General features: G+C 37.6%; 1 protein-coding gene across 1 annotated transcript in view; it reads left to right on the plus strand.

The window, feature by feature from the left end:
• LOC124802583 (ribonucleoside-diphosphate reductase large subunit) overlaps positions 1-9,861 on the plus strand; it is a 78,663-nt gene extending 68,802 nt beyond the window's left edge. The window contains exons 12-14 of the mRNA XM_047263456.1: positions 1,223-1,318; positions 1,392-1,580; positions 7,955-9,861. Coding sequence (XP_047119412.1) covers positions 1,223-1,318; positions 1,392-1,580; positions 7,955-8,170 — 501 coding nt within the window. The 3' untranslated portion in view covers positions 8,171-9,861. The remainder of the gene's footprint in view (positions 1-1,222; positions 1,319-1,391; positions 1,581-7,954) is intronic.
• Positions 9,862-19,801: the final 9,940 nt, after the last annotated feature.

Genomic DNA, 19,801 nt, shown 5'->3' on the forward strand with positions numbered 1-19,801 from the left:
AGAAGAAACCTTTGAAATACTGCTAAATGGAAAACTGTATACAGTGCCAATTGATAGTGAAACCAGCTTATGTTCCGCGAAACCAGCTTACGTTCCGCATGAGGATCCTGCTTACAACTGTCCACAGCCACAACTTCCTGCTCAAGCACCGGTGTCGCCTACCTCTGTCGCAGAGCTGCCTCCAACTGCTGCAGAACCACCTCCCGATTGTCACAGAACCACCTCCTACCACCATCACCTCGCACAACGAGATCGGGACAGCGTGTGTGCTTCCCTGCGCATTACCTGGATGGTGCTCTGCTTGTCAGTTGGCTTTTCGTGATAACCACCAGGGGCACTGCAACCAGCATGGAATATTTTACAGCCACCACGGAGCGTAGATATTGTTTTGAGTAACAATAGTTCTGTTGTTATTTCCTACTCTTATTATTCTCTTGTAGTTACATCAACTAAAAATAAACATTTTTTGGAGTACATTTATCAACGTGAGATTGAGTATTTATCTTATCTGTATTTGCTAATTCCAGTGCACCTCCTCATTCTTTCAGCATATGCAAATAAAGTTTTGTTCTGCAAGGCCACAATGATAATTTCTTACACCTTCAGGCTATTAACTAACCGGTCATTATTGGCACATCAGTAACAGCCAAAATTCAAACATTAACAGGTGACAATGTGATTGCCATATAATTCTATATTTAAAAAGTGTGCCATTTGTTTACGTAATCTTAAAGTAGTCAGGCATGTTCTCTGGAAAAACATACAGTGTAGATTTGTACCAAAAAGCAAAAGTATAGTAGTTACGTAATGAATGAACCCTGCATCTTATGAATTAAGAAGATATTTTCCGTTGATGCTTTGAAAGCTTCAGGGCTTCTTTTCACACTGTAAATCTGAACAGAAAAACTTACTCAATTTCAAAAAATTACACAAGCAGACTGTTGTGGACTAAATATCAACTGCTGTTAAAAATAATTGACCGCTAGATACATGTCAGTTCAGTTACTAATACTTGTAATGTTTAAGTTGTTGAAGTAATACACTGTCAACCTTTTATGCTGATATGTAAAAGGTGAATTACCAAGCATTTTATGAAAATTACACGGTGATAACAGAAATCATGTTACACTTCTAAAATCTATTTCTTGCACAACTGATCTTGTAAAGTTATGCAACTTTCCTTAATCCATTTTAATTTCATTTCAATTATTGTATGTTGCAGGTTGTAAATCAACACCTCTTGAGGGACTTGACTGAGTGTGGTCTGTGGAACGATGATATGAAGAATGAAATAATAGCAAGTGGTGGATCAATACAGGCAAGTATCTAAGATTGCACTCTACAGTAAACCAAAATTTGGACTTCCTTAATTAAATGTTGTTTGTTTGCAGAACATTGCTGGCATTCCTGATGATCTGAAGGCGCTGTACAAAACTGTGTGGGAGATACCTCAAAAAACTATTATCAAGATGGCAGCTGATAGAGGAGCTTTCATTGATCAGAGCCAGTCTCTCAACATACATATTGCTGAACCAAATTATGGAAAGCTAACATCAATGCATTTCTATGCATGGCGAATGGTAATTACATTATAGTTCCTCCATAGCATTACTTGCTTTGTCAGCACAATAATTCACTAGTTCCTTTCCAGAATATTGTGACACAAGTTATTTAAAAAAAAAAAAATAGTTTTTGCAACCAACTGTAAGAGAAAGAGGACAAGGAAAAGCTAATGTCGAAAATCAGTTTACTGTTAATTGGTGTAGAATTTTTGTTTTTACAAAATAAAAAAGTGTACTTGATGTTACAAGAATTATGATTTGTCAAGTAAACGCATTCAGCTGTATTATCATAGATCTGTTACTATGGTTAGTGTAAAGTATATCAACAAGCTGTAAAAGTATTTTATGCTTAGACGATTTGCCTTGCTGGCCTGTACCTAAGGTGCAACCCACAAGGCTTTGTACGTGCCAGAGTGAGGAAAGTTACACCCTTTTAATCAGGCAGAAAGATTAAACGATTTAAAAAAGGAATGGGTAGGTTCAAGTTCAATGGAAATTAGTGTAGTGTAGTGACAGGAAGAAAAGACTTCTAGTCAGATGAGTACAGGATTATAAATACAAAATCAAATAGGTGTAATGGAGGTGTAGGTCTGATAATGAATAAGAAAATAGGAATGCAGATAAATTAATATGAACACTTTAATGAATGCATTACTGTAGCAAATCAACAGTAACCCTTAGCATAAGAATCATGAAAAAGGGTTGTACAGTTGGAAGAGACCTGGAATTGAGAGAGATGTGAAGACACGAAGTTTATGTAACGGTAAGACAGATTTCAAAATCAAACTTAAAACTGTAATACATTTCCAGTTGCAAGTATATACTCTGACCCTGATTTATTGGTTATGAACTGATATTTAAAACTGAATAAACTGCAAAAAAAAGTAGGAAATTAAGGAGATGTGGTTTTTCACGTATTTGGAGGGAAGAGTAGGTGATGATTGATGGATACAGAAAAGGAATACAATAGAAGACTATTGGGCAGCTTTGACATATTAAATGGTTAAGGCAGCAGATGATCAAATTGGTAAAAAGATAATGCCTAGAAGCAGCCTTGGATTGCACTGGAGATAGTAAATTTAATTGATGAAAATAGAAGGTAAGAAAATGGTGCAAAAGGGAATAAAGACATCTAAGGAATGAGAGAAAGGTGAAAAATTGGTTAAGCAGGAATGGCTAGAGGACAGATGTGACATTGTGGAAGCATGCATTACTAGAGTAAACATGGAAGCTGCCTACAGGAAAAAAGTAGACCTTTTGAGGAAAGAGAAATCTCTGAATGAATATCAAGAGTTCAGATAGCAAGCTAGTACTAGGCAAAGAAGGGAAAGCAGAAAGATGGGAGGAATTTATTTAAAGGCTATACAAGAGAAATGAGTTTGAAGACAAATTTATAGGAAGGATAGTAGTAGTATATGAAAATAGAGGGTCACATTAAAACCTTTACAAGAATTTCATTGAGCACTATGAGGCCTAAATCTAAACAAGACCCACGTTGCCTACAACACATCCTCAGAATCATTAAGTCTTGGGAGAGCCAATCCTGACAAAGCCATTCCACATGGTGCAAGATGTGAGACAGACGAAAAACCCTTAGATGTCAAGAAGACTTAATAATTCCCAATCCAAAGAAGGCAGGTGCTGACAGGTGTGAATATTACCAAACCATTAGCCTAATAAATCATGGGTGCAAAATACTGACACAGTTTATTGACCAAAGAATAGAAAGACCTCTAGAAGCAGACCTCGCAGATCAGTAGGACTTCAAAGGAATCAAGTAACATGTGAGGCAATACTGACCCTACATTTGTGGCATATGCAGATTGAGAGAGAGCTTTTGGCAAAGTTTATTGGTAGACACTCTTCGAAATTCTGAAGGTAGCGGGGGTAAAATGAGGGAACTGTTACCTGCAAGTTGTACAGAACCTGAACCAGAGCCTGGACATTAAAGGGAAGCAGTAGTTGAAAGGGGAATGAAACAGGTTTTTGGCCTAGACCTGGTGTTATTCAAACTGTACATTTAGGAAGCAGCAAAGGAAATCAAAGAGAAATTTGGAAAGGAAATTAAAGTTCAGGGATAGGAAATAAACAATGTGGTTTGCTGACAACATTGTAATTCTGTCAGACAGCAAAGGATTTGGATGTTGAACAGAATGGAATGAGTCTTGAAAATAGGTAATAAGATCAGCAATAAAAGTAAAAGTAATGGAATGTAGTCGTTAAATCAACTGAGGGAATTAGATTAGGATATTAGGCACTCATAGTAGTAGATGGGTTTTGCTATTTGGAAAGCAAAATGGTTGACAGTGGCTGGATAGGACATAAAATACAGCCTGCCAATAGCTTGGAAAATATGTGTGACTTTGTCACACATATGACACACACACACACTGAAATAAGTTGCTTGCTTCAGCTGTATGTGCAGGCTAATCTCAGGAACTGATGTAGGGATTTTGATCTGATAGACTAATAGGCACACTCACTTGCAAGGAAGGCTTTTGTGTATAAGTTGTGAAAACAATGCCATTGCCACTTAACGAACAGTTGCTATAACTTGAGAGAGCAGAGGACACAGGAAGTGCAATCTGATTTGCATCCGGTGTGGTGATCTAGTGATAGGGCGTGTGGCTGGTATCTGAAAGGGTGTGGGACCGAATCCTGACTTGGTCACTTGCTTTCACTCTACCGTTTAACCTTTTGACTGACTGAGTTAATGTGTGGTTGCTGTTATCCCCGGGTGCCCTGGATATGTTTACTCACACCTTTGATTCTTTTGTCAGGTGCTCTAGACATGTGTACATCCACTTCCTTGCTGCCACCTTTATGCTCCCGGTAGATTAATGTGGTCAGCCGCTTGAGTCTATACGCTCCAGGCGCATTAATGCACGAGGCACTTAGCGACCAGATAGTGTTCGCGTAGTTGCATTTCTGCCCTGAGTACTCGGCTACTTTCCATTGTTCGTCCTGTGTACATTTGCTCATGTGATCTTATTTGTGTTGGTGTTTTCATCTTCTTGGTTTTTGATTGAGAAAATGGCACACTGTCGTGGTGGTGCAGAGGAAGCAGAATAAAAAAAAAATGAAGCAGAGTATCTGACACCTCCATATAAGAATTGTTGTGTTCAGCAAGTATGGTGTGGAAACTATCTTCAGACCCACCAGGAACATAAAAGATCGGCAAAAGACGTATGACATCCTTTGATTGCACTTGGTTGATATAACATTCTTTGTAGTTGTGGACTGATTTATATTGGTACAACAGAAAGCAGCGTTAGCACCCGTCACGTTGAACACAAGAGGAATTGCTGCCTGGGATATGTGCATTAATTGGCTGTACTGGAACACGTTTACCAGGAGGGTGATATTGAAATAAAATTCACCAAGACAAGCATCATATTGAAACATCGCATTATCATGCTCATATGTATAAAGAGGCTTTTGAGATTTATAAACTCCATAATAAATTTAACAGAAAGGAGAAAGGTATTAAATAAGATAAAATTTGGATGTCAACATTGCAGCATAAGAATGTTGGCATTACGAGCAATAATCAACACTACTTACATGTTCCGCACTCCCTCGAGTTCTGATTGTAGTTCACCATTTTGCCTTGAAGATGTCTCTTGCAGTCAGAGAGGAAATGTTCGGAGAAACTTTTATGCATCTAGTATGGCCTAATAGTCCAGAAGTTTTAAGTGATTAAGTTACTTAGCAAATACACATTGTAACATAACGACAAACAGGTTCCGATTGTAGTTGAGTGTCCTACATAGATGATCATAAATATTAATGTGTGTAATCCCAGAGTATTCCTTTATGACGAGATATTAAATGCTGTTCAGACAAATACAACTTTCCATTGAAAAAAATTATAGTTGCATCCACATCTCAATCAGTGAAAAAGTTTAAAGTATTAGTCAGACGGCAATATAATATACGCATTTCTTTGTGTGCTGTCATTTGCCAAAAACTCGTTTAAATATCTTGAATCGTTTATGAAGTACTACAAAATTTTATCTATGTTTCATATGCAGCAGTCAGTGCCCTAAAACGAACCACCTCTGCAAAACAAGTAAAATTTCATTCAATGTTTTCTTAACTGGATGCAGCACAGTAACTAAAATGAATAATGAAAGGAAACTCAGTCTTCTATTGAGCAAAGAAATCATACTGCAAGGTGTGAAAGAAAAAATTTTCCCACCAGATAGTTATCTTAAAATCAAGTGATAAGTATTTCATTAGCATGTCCACTCAGTCACATCACTGACAGTTCGTGGACAATATCAACAAATGTGGAGCAAAAAAGTTATTACTGTGGTTCCCAACAACGGCTATACTAATTATTACAGCTATACTAATTATTACAGCTATACTAATTATTACAGCTATACTAATTATTACAGCTATTAATATATGTAAGATAGGAAGTTTATGGAGAGTAACTATGGAAGAACACTTAAGTTACAGAGATGAATCCAAAGTGAAACTTCACTTTCATCAAAGGCTTCTAACTTACTTATAAAACCTCCAGAAAAGATATAATTCCTAGATGTGAAACACTATTGACATGCGTATGTGTTTTGAAAGTGAAAAACTTATGTTGTTAGAGTAACTGTACTTACATTCCACCAACAGGGACATAATGTAAGGATCAGAAATGACCTCTGTATACTCGCTTTAACCTCGTCAGCGGGTCTTGTGACATCTCTGAACACGCCATCTCCATGTGCACATAAGACTTGACTCATGAGTCTCCGCTGCAGGCCACTCGTCGCCTGTCTTTTGTCAGGTGCAAGTGGAAATTAGAGCAAGTACACGAGTTTGCAGACTTGCAGCATTCCTGCTACATACACAACAGTTTTGAAGGAAATTCCCACCATGAAACTGTAAATAACTATTAATTTATTTCACACAGTCTTGTTTTCGGCTGTATAGCCATTCTCAAGTGCAAGCTGAAATGTCACAAAATATCCGACCTGCCTAAATGACAGAAGCAAGTTATATACTGACGTAATGGACATAACGACTGATTGGTTAGCAGTAAATAATATTCTGTTCACACATAAAACAGTTTTTGAAGACTGCTATAAAGTTATTTTAATATTTAATATTTATTTAGAGAATATCTAAGGATTACATTGACACATAGACACGTTTGGTGTTACAGAGTCTGTAATGTCAGAACGAGAAAATATGAAATAAATTACGGAAATGAATGATAAGCCAGGCACCTTGTTTTAGTCGACAAACGCAAGTTACCATGACCAAACTGAGTACAGTATTATTAGTGCACTTTTTTGTCACAGTGATATAACAGTGAGAAAAATATATCTAAAAACAAAGATGATGTGACTTACCAAACGAAAGCGCTGGCACGTCGATAGACACACAAACAAACACAAACATACACACAAAATTCAAGCTTTCGCAACAAACTGTTGCCTCATCAGGAAAGAGGGGAAGGAGAGGGAAAGACGAAAGGATGTGGGTTTTAAGGGAGATGGTAAGGAGTCATTCCAATCCCGGGAGCGGAAAGACTTACCGTAGGGGGAAAAATGGACGGGTATACACTCGCTCGCGCGCGCGCACACACACACACACACACACACACACACACACACACACACACACACACACACACACATCCATCCACACATATATAGACACAAGCAGACATATTTAAAGACATTGCTAGGTGTCCAGTTTTTGTTTGATGCTGCAGATATGTTTTCTCATGATTGAGGGGGAATAAACAAGAATGAAACCATTTTGTTTACATTGCATGAAATTTGTATTTTTCGTGTGAAGTGTGGACTGCTGTTTGAAACTTTCTCCAAGTATCGCTCCTCCATTTGAATTGTATACCTTCATCAACTAATTTTTGTCTTACTACACACTCCACAGACACTCAAAACACAGCTTGTTAGTTCTACTTTAAAGTAGCAGTATCATCAACTCATCTTCTATGCTCTGCTTACATTATGTAAGTTATATTAAACTGATGGTATTCAGTTAATTAACATTGTTCTCTGAAATGTAGTCATAACTCGACTCTCTGGCCCACAAACAGAATACTGTACAGCAGTTCGAAGCATTGTATTTATTTTGATTTAATGATATAACAAAGAATAAGAGTATTAATGGAAGTAGACACCTTTGACGTATAGGGACAGTAGATTCATTGGCCTACAGAGAAACAAGATAACGTACTTGTCTTATGAAGAAAGAAAAGTTACAAGAAGTAACCGTCCATGTAGATACATGTGGGAGCTATTGCTTGTGTCCCATAAGGAGATAAAGTTATCGAAAGCAAAACATTACAGTAATTCTTACATCTGTTTTTATTGTTCTTATAATGGTTAAATTTCTTCTTTTTGTATCTGTTCATTTAGGGGCTGAAGACGGGAATGTACTATCTTCGTACTAAGCCTGCGGCTCAAGCAATCCAGTTCACAGTCGACAAGAGTAAATTATCACGCAATGTTAGCACCTCAACAAATGGCCATTCCACCCCAAAGGTGCAGAACAACAGCGATGAAGCATACAATATGAGTGCAATGGTTTGTTCACTAGCCAACAAAGATGAATGTTTAATGTGTGGTTCATAGAGTATTTACATACAATGCTTAAAAGTGTATCAATGTGTATAACATACAACATTGCAATTGTTCTGAGCCATATTGGCTAAGGAGAAACATATTTTTGTGCTGTTTCGTTTAATCAGAACTAGTCACATAGACGTTTATTACATCCTGTATATCTTTTTTGAATGCTGCTTACATCCATTAACTATTACATATTTTTGATAGATCTGAAGCTTTTCTTTTTTATGAATATATATGTTTTGTGGGAGGCATTTTAGTCCTTCATTTTATATTTTTCTTGTAGTGCATGTGATACAGGATTCCATCCTTGTGGCTAACTATGGTTAAATGAAATATGCCAGGAAAACAGTTATGTCAGATATTTTTCAAGAAATGTAATACATCACATCAACACAACTTAATGTTCTGTTACAAACACGAATACTTCGGGTTTGATTTTGAAGTGTGCAATATTTGATGATGTTGCAGATAACTGAAACTATCAGATCATCTTTTTCATGTACAGTGCAATCCATAGTGTATCATGTCTATCTTTACTAGTTTTTTCCCCCAAATAATTCTGTAATTTCAGTTAATCAGATAAACTACTGGTAGTATGAAAGTTCAATATATTGTTTGGAGTAGGGAAGAAGTGCAGCAGTTCCCTGTAAATCTCTGTCTGTTTACAATTTATTTCTGTATTTAAGTTTTTGGTTACCTTGTATTTAACTGGTTTAATAGAAAGCAATTGCTTTTACATTTTAAATGAAATCTCAGTTTTATATGAAATCTCAGTTTCTTTTATGTATATTTCGATTGTGTTGTGTGCATTATATTTAGAAATGAAACTGGTATTAAACGAAGAAGGGTGGTAATCAGATTTTCAAAGTCTTTTAATGCAATGGGTGAATGATGTTGATATTTATTATTAAAAAAGGAGTCTCATTTGTAAAACTAAAAGGGTATCTTACCGCACTGACTCCACCAAAGTCAGATTATGCAATAGAAAAAATGATAGTGCCCTTATTGAGAAACGTAATATTTGTGTATGTGCATACATCTGAACATAAAATGGGTTTCACACACACAATGCCTTATTACTGTATATTAATAACTCACATTCATTTTGTGAAAAAAATTTTGTGGTTCATTATGTAGATAACTCGTATTGTGCACTGGGCTGACAGCTGTTGAAATTGTTTCTTTGCGTGTACTGCCATTTCTCAGCTTATTTTCACTTCCAGGTCGGAGTGTTATCACAACAATCTGTTCCTAATTAAAGTAAATAGAATGGAAGTGGTACTAATAGAATATTTATAAGTACTTTAGTGATTCATGAAGGTGGTGGCATTTTATGTTTGGCTTAGGAGTAATTTATTGCTGATCTGTCATTTTAGTCAGTGATGAGGTGTACAAAATACATACTGAAAGGATCTGAGCACTCTTTGAAGTGAAATGTATATTTTTTATATTTTTATAATTAAGAAGTGTTAACTTACGTGTTTCTTCCTGCTGTGTGCACTGTTATCTTGATGGTATAGATATTAAAGTAGGAATTTTACATGCACCATTGTTACTGTTGCTGGACATCTGTTAACATCTGAGTGTTATAAATGATTTCTACTGAGGTCACTATGTTTTTGCACTACATTTGTATGTGAAGGATATGTACATTGTCTGCTATATCATAAGTAAACGGATTGTTTACAAATAAATTTCTTCCATGTTTCCTAATTTTAATGCTCCCTAAAACTCCCATTAACTGAGGACAGTATTCAATAAATAGAATCAATTCTCAGGCACATTTTAGTTTCTGTTGTGGCATAGAAATTTATCTGGTGGTAAAGTTGTTGGAGCAAATGGGTTAAGGACCTCTCCGATTGAAGAAGTGCATAACCAAAATGCAATAATTGTTCACATTTCTGAGCTCTTGTCTGAATGTATGGCTCCAGTGCATGATCTGTAAGTACTGAATTACCTATGTTGTCTAGACAACAGTTACTCATGCATTCCTTAAGGTAAGTGTTAGTTCTTCATTTTGCAATTCCTATGACACCTGATTACAACTGCAAAGGAGTTTTATATACTCCTGCTATGGCAAGTGGCAGGCTTAGGTCCTTTGCAGTATTCAAATATTAATACTGCTTTAATGTTGGTTTAAACAGTGTCTCAATACCTTGTTTTCTGAGTGCTCTGCCAGTGACAATTTTTATAAGTGGAAGGAACACAAGCAACTGTGATAGGAATAATATGGATTAGTCAGCAGCAGTTGATGCACTGGACTAGGGAACCAGTAAATTAGTTACTCTGATATTGTGGTTTTATTAAGATCTAATCATATCTGTGTTAAGATGTACAGAGAGGCCAAAGGAATTCAAAAGCAGAAAATCGACTTTAACACCAATAAAGGATTGAAATTGGACAAGTTATGGGTCTATGTACCTACTATAACGTCCATAACATACGTCAGCACAATGCTACGATCTTAGGTAGTGGTCTGATTATGCCGCAAACCGATTGTGGCATAGTTATGTATATAAACACTTTGTCTCACTGAGTTCGTTTGAGACTGTAACTGCTTTCTGGCTCATTAAAGCCTCTGATGCTATCTCTAGCATTGGAAGATGAAACAGGTAGGGAATTATGTCTTGGACCATGGGCCATAAAACAAAATTCACCTATAAAATTTTATCCTCACTCGCCCAGTGGACAGTAGTTCCACAACTGGTATATGACTGATGAGGCACAGAGGTTGTGTACGTGTTTCTTGACCTCACTCTGATTTCCCTTAATGAACTGCAGTAAATTCTAAAAATACTAGGTCCATCACATTCCCTTGTGACAACCTTCAAAGAATTTCGCATCCTACATGATCACTGCATTTCTACGGTTTTTCAACCAAAAATAGCCAATGGTAACAATCCGTACTGTCCTACAGCTTCAAGCCCCCAACCACTCTGAACAGTGATTTTGGGCATACAGGTTCCAACCAATTTAAGCTTTGGTTGTAGCCCAGCATCTATCAGCCCAAACCTTCATTCATATAGCAATGATCCGAGCCAATTGCTGGAGGATCTCTATTCCTTTCTGACTTCTTTTGTATCTCAAATCTTGCATTCTTACTATAGATGTAACTACTATCTACCTCAGTCTCTCACATTCAGGTGGCTTTGAACCTTCAAAATCCTCTCCCAATATCCACTGAAAACACTTCCACAATCGTCTTCCTTTTCGCACTAGCGAACGTCGTCACTCATTACTTCTTAACCTTTGATGGTCAACAGACAAACAGAGGTACAGCTATTGAAACTAGGATGTCCTCATCCCTTGCACCACTTTCGTTAAGCTATGAGAAAGAGAAGGCATTCCTTAATTCACAGAAACTGCAACTCTTGGTTTGATACAGCTTCATTGATGTTGTCTTGGTGGTCTGGGCTCCTCTTCTAACAGTCCAGTGCCTTTGCCCAGCTACATTTAACCAGGTCTGTCTTCATCTACATACAAACTCAAACTTAGCAGACCACTGTGAGGTGCATGGCAGAGGTTACTTAGCATTGTACCACCTGTTTTTGTGGTCCTTATGAGACTGATATGTACGGATTAATTACTAGATTCCAAACTTAAGCCTGGCTCTAGAAATTTTGTAATTAGGTATTTGTTAGATAATTGTAGTTTATCTTAAGATGTGTGACAATGTTTTTCAGCATTTCTGTGACTCCTTTGTGTTAAACCCGTGACCATTTGCACTGCCCTTCTTCGTACACATTCAGTATTCCTGGAAGTTGAATGTGGTGTGAATACCACACACTTGAGCAACATTCTGAGATGGGACATACAGGTGTTTTGTAAGCAGCCTTCTTTGTAGACTGTGTTTTCTCATTATCCTGTATGATAATTCCTGCCGTATGTGCTAAACATTCAGAGGGGGCTTCGTGTAATAGAGCCGATACTGATGTGTATGGATTGGTAATTACTGACTTGATATCTCCCTCTAACACTTGGTTCAAGAATCATAAAAGAAGGCTGTATACATGGAAGAAGCCTGGAGATACTGACAGGTTTCAGATAGATTATATAATGGTAAGACAGAGATTTAGGAACCAGGTTTTAAATTGTAAGACATTTACAGGGGCAGATGTGGACTCTGACCACAATCTATTGGTTATGACCTGTAGATTAAAACTGAAGAAACTGCAAAAAGGTGGGAATTTAAGGAGATGGGACCTGGATAAACTAAAAGAACCAGAGGTTGTACAGAGTTTCAGGGAGAGCATAAGGGAGCAATTAACAGGAATGGGGGAAAGAAATACAGTAGAAGAAGAATGGGTAGCTTTGAGGGATGAAGTAGTGAAGGCAGCAAAGTATCAAATAGGTAAAAAGACGAGGGCTAGTAGAAATCCTCGGGTAACAGAAGAAATACTGAATTTAATTGATGAAAGGAGAAAATATAAAAATGCAGTAGATGAAGCAGGCAAAAAGGAATACAGACGTCTCAAAAATGAGATCGACAGGAAGTGTAAAATGGCTAAGCAGGGATGGCTAGAGGACAAATGTAAGGATGTAGAGGCTTATCTCACTAGAGGTAAGATAGATACTGCCTACAGGAAAATTAAAGAGACCTTTGGAGAAAAGAGAACCACTTGTATGACTATCAAGAGCTCAGATGGAAACCCAGTTCTAAGCAAAGAAGGGAAAGCAGAAAGGTGGAAGGAGTATATAGAGGGTCTATACAAGGGCGATGTACTTGAGAACAATATTATGGAAATGGAAGAGGATGTAGATGAAGATGAAATGGGAGATACAATACTGCGTGAAGAGTTTGACAGAGCACTGAAAGACCTGAGTCGAAACAAGGCCCCGGGAGTAGACAACATTCCATTAGAACTACTGATAGCCTTGGGAGAGCCAGTCCTGACAAAACTCTACCAACTGGTGAGCAAGATGTATGAGACAGGTGAAATACCCTCAGACTTCAAGAAGAATATAGTAATTCCAATCCCAAAGAAAGCAGGTGTTGACAGATGTGAAAATTACCGAACTATCAGTTTAATAAGTCACAGCTGCAAAATACTAACGCGAATTCTTTACAGACGAATGGAAAAACTGATAGAAGCCGACCTTGGGGAAGATAAGTTTGGATTCTGTAGAAATGTTGGAACGCGTGAGGCAATACTGACCCTACGGCTTAGAAGCTAGATTAAGGAAGGGCAAACCCATGTTTCTAGCATTTGTAGACTTGGAGAAAGCTTTTGACAGTGTTGACTGGAATACTCTCTTTCAAATTCTGAAGGTGGCAGGGGTAAAATACAGGGAGCGAAAGGCTATTTACAATTTGCACAGAAACCAGATGGCAGTTATAGGAGTCTAGGGACATGAAAGGGAAGCAGTGGTTGGGAGGGGGAGTGAGACAGGGTTGTAGTCTCTCCCCGATGTTATTCAATTTGTATATTGAGCAAGCAGTGAAGGAAACAAAAGAAAAATTCGGAGTAGGTATTAAAATCCATGGAGAAGAAATAAAAACTTTGAGGTTCGCCGATGACATCATAATTCTGTCAGACACAGCAAAGGACTTGGAAGAGCAGTTGAACAGGATGGATAGTGTCTTGAAAGGATATAAGATGAACATCAACAAAAGCAAAACGAGGATAATGGAATGTAGTCTAAGTCGAGTGATGCTGAGGGAATTTGATTAGGAAATGACTCTTAAAGTAGTAAAGGAGGTTTGCTATTTGGGGAGCAAAATAACTGATGGTGGTCGAAGTAGAGAGGATATAAAATGTAAAGAGAAATTTGTTAACATTGAGTATAGCTTTGTCAGGAAGTCACTTCTGAAAGTATTTGTATGGAGTGTAGCCATGTATGGATCTGAAACATGGACGATAAATAGTTTGGACAAGAACAGAATAGAAGCTTTCGAAATGTGGTGCTACAGAAGAATGCTGAAGATTAAATGGGTAGATCACATAACTAATGAGGAAACATTGAATAGGATTGGGGAGAAGAGAAGTTTGTGGCACAACTTGACCAGAAGAAGGGATCGGTTGTTTGGACATATTCTGAGGCATCAAGGGATCACCAATTTAGTATTGGAGGGTAAAAATCGTAGAGGGAGACCAAGAGATTACTACACTAAGCAGATTCAGAAGGATGTAGGTTGCAGTAGGTACTGGGAGATGAAGAAGATTGCACAGGATAGAGTAGCATGGAGAGCTGCATCAAACCAGTCTCAGTACTGAAGACCACAACAACAACAGCATCTCCCTCTCAATATCTTCTTTTTTCCTTTCGTGGACTTAGTCTCCCATGCAGTTTGACCTGCGATGGAGAGGGAAGTCGTGCTTATCTATGTTCACAGGCTACCAAATTAAAGATGTCAGTTTTGAAGATGTAAATCTGTTCTTCCAACACACACAAATTCTAGAACCTCCCATATACAACTGCCTGCAGTTCAGATTTTGTCAGTTATGTAGAGTATTACAAATTTGTAGATGGTTCAGTGTCTACTCTCTCTAGAGCTGAACTGACTCTTTCATCATTTCATAACATGGTCCATTGTCATGAAGTGCACTACTCCACGGAGTGCAATGTGTGAGGCAGGGGCACAGCTCCATGGATTAATCACCAAACCAGCTGGTGCTACAAAGCGGGACCAAACTGCAGCACTGTCACTTCTTGCAGAAATGCTGTGTTCATCACACTCGTAAACAATACATATTTCCTGCCCAATATGCTTATCCAAACTCACTAAAGCTGCTAATAAGAAGTAATTTGTGTGTTTGACAACCACCATTTGTTGGTACTACAAACATTGTGCAACACATCACTTCGCTATGCCCTAACCATGTAACATTAGCAACATACTGAAAATAAAATTCCTGCAAACTCTTCATAGAATTACATGTTAAACATTACTCTGTTATTTCTATTAGATATTTATTTCTTTCAACTTCAAATAAATAAAGCTATGAATCCTGAACACAATTCATTTGTATTCCTTCAGGTAAGTTCATTTTAACCATCTTTTTCCTTATATCTCAGATTACAAGTGCCAGTACTCAAGGTTAACTGATTCTAATTATGTAGTTTGTACACCACGTTCATTTAAAGCATGCTATACAATTGTGACTGACCACTTTTGTTAGAACCGGTATTTGTACCTTTATCGTAACATTGTTTTTGGTACTACCCAAGTTTGTTACTTAAATTCACTTGTAGCAATGATTTCATCATATATTCTTTGCATGCTACTACAATAGTTTTCCTAGTGTTGTAAAGCTGTCATGAACTTTCACATATAGTCAAACTCCTTTGGCAATTAATGGCATGTTTGCTACATCATAATCAGTTAAACTAAAGCAATTACATGGACTAAATTAACCACAGCATCTAAAATACTCTTATAAACCCAACTATGTAATTTATATCTAAAAACAAAGATGATGAAACTTACCAAACGAAAGCATTGGTATGTTGATAGAAACACAAACACACACAAAAAATTCAGGTTTCACAACCCACGGTTGCTTCATCAGGAAAGGGGGAAGGAGAGGGAAAGACGAAAGGATGTGGGTTTTAAGGGAGAGGGTAAGGAGTCATTCCAATCCCGGGAGTGGAAAGACTTACCTTAGGGGGACAAAGGGACAGGTATACACTCGCACGCACATGCGCGCGCAAACACACACACACACACACACACACACACACACACACACACGCACATATATTTGACATATCCATAAAAGGTATATGCGTCCTTGTATCACTTAACAAACACGCCTCTTATTCATTGTGTGAATAGTGTACAAAACACTACAAAATTGCAAAGGAACCTTCCCCAGCTATGCTCAAAGATGTGGTTACTCCTTTGTTGTCAAAACAAAATTTTTCATGTAATTTCCAGGATACACGACAGCACATGAAGGTAAGTTTGCTATATCTTTATATTAAGATTTAACTATCAACTAAGAGTCACATGCTCAGAACAGCTTGAAACTTTTTTTTACTGTGAGACTTTATTAGTCACGCACGTCCTTTGCACTATGATTTACTTAAAACTCTCAGATACTTGTCATTCAATCTCTAAAATTGTTAATTATTTGACCTGTTAATCTGGTAAGTTTATTCAAACGAGTTTGGAGTAAGCCTCAAATTCAATGGGATCCTTCAATTGTAGGAACTATCCAATATTCCTCTCATTGCAGAAAAGTTAACTGCCCAGTAATAATCCATTATATCTTCACACATATTTTTGGTGTAGATCATCCTTTTATTGGCACACCCATACGTCCCATTATTTCACCCAGCTCTGGGAAAGCACCTTAATAACTAATGAAGCGAAAAGAGTTCTGGATTCCTTGATTAAATCAAAGGAAGCCCGAGACCATTTAATACAGGACTGTTAATATACTTGCGACATTATTAGATCCTAGATTTAAGAAACTCGATTTCAGGACATTTCAAGAGACAGACAGATGCTGCGCCATTACTTCGGAAAGAGTATGCTGCTATTGTTGCATCAACACCAAGAATAATAACTGAAACAGAAGAATCCATGAGCAGTGCTAATACATCTACTAGTTTGAAATTGAGCAAAAAAGTTGACCATCCAATCAGTAACAGCGCAACATCGACGTCGTTAAATCAGTCTGTGATTCCGTAATTGCCTTACGTCAATGTTTTGAAAAGTGTAACACACAAGCATGCTTGTGTGTTACAATAGTGGAAAAAATCTAATAGTATATTGTGTGTAATGACCACTAAATATTTGTGCTGTACAGAGACTTCATTTCCTGCGGAGTGGGTTTTCTCCAAGGCAACAGAAATAATCAATGAAAAATGCAACAGACTTAAAGTAAAAGGGGTTTACCTTTATAAAACGAATTGTGCGTATCTTGTAATGTTGTATTTTAAACAATAAATTCGTATAAAGTTTTTTCATTTGAAATACTTGCCCAGAAGAATCGGTAATAAATCAATAGTTCCTATAAACACTACCGATAATATCGGTAGATGTTAAAGCGGTAGGTGGATCAAAACAAAATGTCCAGAGACTCTGTGACCAAAATGGTACTGAAACAGAGGATGACAGACTAAAGGCCGAAATACTAAATGTCTTTTTCCAAAGCTGTTTCACAGAGGAAGACTGCACTGTAGTTTCTTCTCTAGATTGTCGCACAGATGACAAAATGGTAGATATCGAAATAGACAACAGAGGGATAGAGAAACAATTAAAATCGCTCAAAAGAGGAAAGGCCGCTGGACCTGATGGGATACCAGTTCGATTTTACACAGAGTACACGAAGGAACTTGCCCCCCTTCTTGCAGCGGTGTACCGTAGGTCTCTAGAAGAGCGTAGCGTTCCAAAGGATTGGAAAAGGGCACAGGTCATCCCCGTCTTCAAGAAGGGATGTCGAACAGATGTGCAGAACTATAGACCTATATCTCTAACGTCGATCAGTTGTAGAATTTTGGAACATGTATTATGTTTGAGTGAAATGACTTTTATGGAGACTAGAAATCTACTCTGTAGGAATCAGCATGGGTTTCGAAAAAGACGGTCGTGTGAAACCCAGCTTGCGCTATTCGTCCACGAGACTCAGAGGGCCATAGACACGGGTTCACAGGTAGATGCCGTGTTTCTTGACTTCCGCAAGGCGTTCGATACAGTTCCCCACAGTCGTTTAATGATCAAAGTAACAGCATGTGGACTATCAGACCAATTGTGTGATTGGATTGAAGAGTTCCTAGATAACAGAACACAGCATGTCATTCTCAATGGAGAGAAGTCTTCTGAAGTAAGAGTGATTTCAGGTGTACCCAATTCAAAAGTAATAGCAGTGTGCATAACTACAATACTAGGAGAAAGGATGACCTTCACTATTCAAGATTAAATCCAACTTTGGCACAGAAAGGGGTGAATTATACTGGCACTAAAGTCTTTGGTCACTTACCAAATAGTATCAAACGTTTGACAGATAACCAACAAGTATTTAAGAAGAAATTAAAAGAATTTCTGAATGACAACTCCTACTCCATAGAGGAATTTTTAGATATAAATTGAAAAAGAAAAACACAAAAAATGAAAAAGTTGTTATATTAACTTTAGTATGTTGTTAAATTAACTTAATTATGTCATGTATTGGAAAATTTGACTCGTTCCACATCATTACGAAATATCGTATTCATGATCCATGGAACTAGTATTAATCTAATCTAATCTAATCTGATTTCAGGTGTGCCGCAGGGGAGTCTTGTAGGACCGTTGCTATTCACAATATACATAAATGACCTTGTGGATGACATCGGAAGTTCACTGAGGCTTTTTGCAGATGATGCTGTGGTGTATCGAGAGGTTGTAACAATGGAAAATTGTACTGAAATGCAGGAGGATCTACAGCGAATTGACGCGTGATGCAGGGAATGGCAATTGAACCTCAATGTAGACAAGTGTAATGTGCTGCGAATACATAGAAAGATAGATCCCTTATCATTTAGCTACAAAATAGCAGGTCAGCAACTGGAAGCAGTTAATTCCATAAATTATCTGGGAGTACGCATTAGGAGTGATTTAAAATGGAATGATCATATAAATTTGATCATCGGTAAAGCAGATCCCAGACTGAAATTCATTGGAAGAATCCTAAGGAAATGCAATCCGAAAACAAAGGAAGTAGGTTACAGTACGCTTGTTCGCCCACTGCTTGAACACTGCTCAGCAGTGTGGGATCCGTACCAGATAGGGTTGATAGAAGAGATAGAGAAGATCCAACGGAGAGCAGCGCGCTTCGTTACAGGATCATTTAGTAATCGTGAAAGTGTTACGGAGATAATTGATAAACTCCAGTGGAAGACTATGCAGGAGAGATGCTCAGTATGGGCTTTCGTTAAAGTTTCGTGAACATACCTTCGCCGAAGAGTCAAGCAGTATATTGCTCTCTCTTACGTATATCTCGCGAAGAGACCATGAGGATAAAATCAGAGAGATTAGAGTCCACACAGAAGCATACCGACAATCCTTCTTGCCACGAACAATACGAGACTGGAATAGAAGGGAGAATCGGTAGAGGTACTCAAGGTACCCTCCACCACACACCGTCGGGTGGCTTGCGGAGTATAGATGTAGATGTAGATGTAGATATTAATGTTAAGTAACACTCTTTGCGGAACATAATATTGCGTTTTCTTATTTATTTATTTTTTACTTTTTTTTTTTTAGAGTGTAGCTGTTTTTGCAGATTTTTTTGACATTTTTGTGGATAAAGAACTACCTTTATGCGACACCTTTATCCACTCGGATGGTTTATCACATTTGTCTTGCCCTCTTCACTTGGTTTTTGTTTGAATCGTAGGCCCTGGTTTTCTTTCTTCAGTGCATCGATGCTCTTCGTAAAGACTTGATTGATAGTTGTAGGCTTGAAATTCATTTGTTTAGTGTTGTTTTTTCAACTTTACAACTGTCACAGTCGCCCTTCTTGACCACACAACTGTAACTTTTCATAGCTTAGAATTACGTGCATCTACGCTCGCGGCCATGTTAATGTTCTGCATCATTCTTCTTCCTTCTGCTACCCTTTGTTTGCAATTTTCACAAAAATTCGTTCTTCATCTATTTTACTGCCTTGCTACCACATTGACATAATAATAATATATTATTAT

Source organism: Schistocerca piceifrons, chromosome 6, assembly GCF_021461385.2.
Source record: "Schistocerca piceifrons isolate TAMUIC-IGC-003096 chromosome 6, iqSchPice1.1, whole genome shotgun sequence".
NCBI classification, from domain to species: domain Eukaryota; kingdom Metazoa; phylum Arthropoda; class Insecta; order Orthoptera; family Acrididae; genus Schistocerca; species Schistocerca piceifrons.